The sequence below is a fragment of the Olea europaea genome, chromosome 6 (genome assembly GCF_002742605.1).
Source record: "Olea europaea var. sylvestris chromosome 6, O_europaea_v1, whole genome shotgun sequence".
In the NCBI taxonomy this organism is placed as follows: Eukaryota; Viridiplantae; Streptophyta; class Magnoliopsida; order Lamiales; family Oleaceae; genus Olea; species Olea europaea.
In genome coordinates this window covers 9,763,496-9,764,869 of record NC_036242.1, presented here as the reverse complement: position 1 = coordinate 9,764,869, position 1,374 = coordinate 9,763,496, and the positions used below count along the sequence as shown (strand labels likewise).

Genomic DNA, 1,374 nt, shown 5'->3' with positions numbered 1-1,374 from the left:
ACAAGTCTGAGGATGTCGAAATCCCAGTTTCCGAGCCAACAATGATGCATGATTTTGCTATCACTGAGAAGTTTGTGATTGTGCCTGATCAGCAAGTGGTGTTCAAGATGTCGGAAATGATAAGGGGCGGCTCGCCCGTCGTCTATGACAAGCAAAAAATATCGAGGTTTGGAGTATTGGACAAGTACTCGAAAGATGCTTCTGGTATGAAGTGGATTGAGGTGCCTGATTGTTTTTGCTTTCACCTCTGGAATGCATGGGAAGAGCCAGAAACTGATGAAATTGTAGTCATTGGTTCGTGTATGACTCCACCAGACTCGATTTTCAACGAATGTGACGAGGAATTAAAGAGTGTTTTATCCGAAATTCGGCTAAATTTAAAGACTGGAAATTCTACTAGGAGGCCTATCATGTCTGAGAAGGATCAAGTGAATTTAGAGGCAGGAATGGTTAATCGGAACAAGCTCGGCAGAAAAACCCGCTACGCATATCTTGCCATTGCAGAGCCATGGCCTAAAGTTTCTGGTTTTGCTAAAGTTGATATTTTCACTGGTGAAGTGAACAAGTATTTTTACGGCGATGAAAAATATGGTGGCGAGCCTTTTTTCCTCCCTCGAGATCCTAATTGTGAAGCAGAAGACGACGGATACATTCTAGCCTTCGTGCACGACGAAAAGGCGTGGAAATCAGAGCTACAAATTGTTAATGCCATGACTATGAAATTGGTGGCCACAGTCAAGCTCCCATCAAGAGTTCCTTATGGTTTCCATGGCACATTCATAAGCGCTAACGACCTAGCAAATCAAGCCTAATCTATGGCGTATCAAGCTTGTATTTTTTGATTTTCTCAGGAGAGATTTACCAGAGGGCTGGTTTGCAATACAACCCCGGAATCTCCTTCCTGTTTTAGAAGAACCCTCTTTCATATGGATGGAGGTGCTATATACCTTTTTTTTTTTTTAACCTTTTTTCCAGTTTATGTGAGAGGTTTTAGTGAACCTGCTTGTAGCTTTTGGATAGAAATGGAAGCTCAGCTGGCTTTTGCTTATTCTTTCACATATTATGTGAATCAGAAAGTATATATTTACAGGTCCTTGTTTATACACCCTATTTGTCCTCTGTTTTTTCCTCTGTTTCTTGTACATATACAATGGCATAAAGAATTTGTCGGGTCAAGAATTTTTATGTTTAAACTTCTAAATAAGATGGTTTGTCTAATAATCTCAGCCGTGAAATTTCACTTCCGAACCTTACTGGATACAGGGTCATTATAAATGAGCCAATGGGTTTGTGATACTAAGGTACAAGTTGGATGCTTCCTTCATAAGATTCAGACAAGCAGTCTATTTCTGAGGATTGTGATAATTGGAGTAA

At 40.2% G+C, this 1,374-nt stretch overlaps 1 protein-coding gene across 1 annotated transcript; it reads left to right on the top strand.

Moving 5' to 3' along the window:
- Nucleotides 1-6: 6 nt before the first annotated feature.
- LOC111395789 (9-cis-epoxycarotenoid dioxygenase NCED1, chloroplastic-like) lies at nucleotides 7-1,119 on the top strand. The gene has a single exon (XM_023021938.1). The coding sequence runs from the start codon at nucleotides 42-44 to the stop codon at nucleotides 810-812; it is 771 nt and encodes a 256-aa protein (XP_022877706.1). The 5' UTR covers nucleotides 7-41; the 3' UTR covers nucleotides 813-1,119.
- Nucleotides 1,120-1,374: the final 255 nt, after the last annotated feature.

Excerpts from the sequence above, each read along its gene's own strand:
- LOC111395789 (XM_023021938.1), top strand. The coding sequence starts at position 42 with ATGATGCATGATTTTGCTATCACTGAGAAGTTTGTGATTGTGCCTGAT.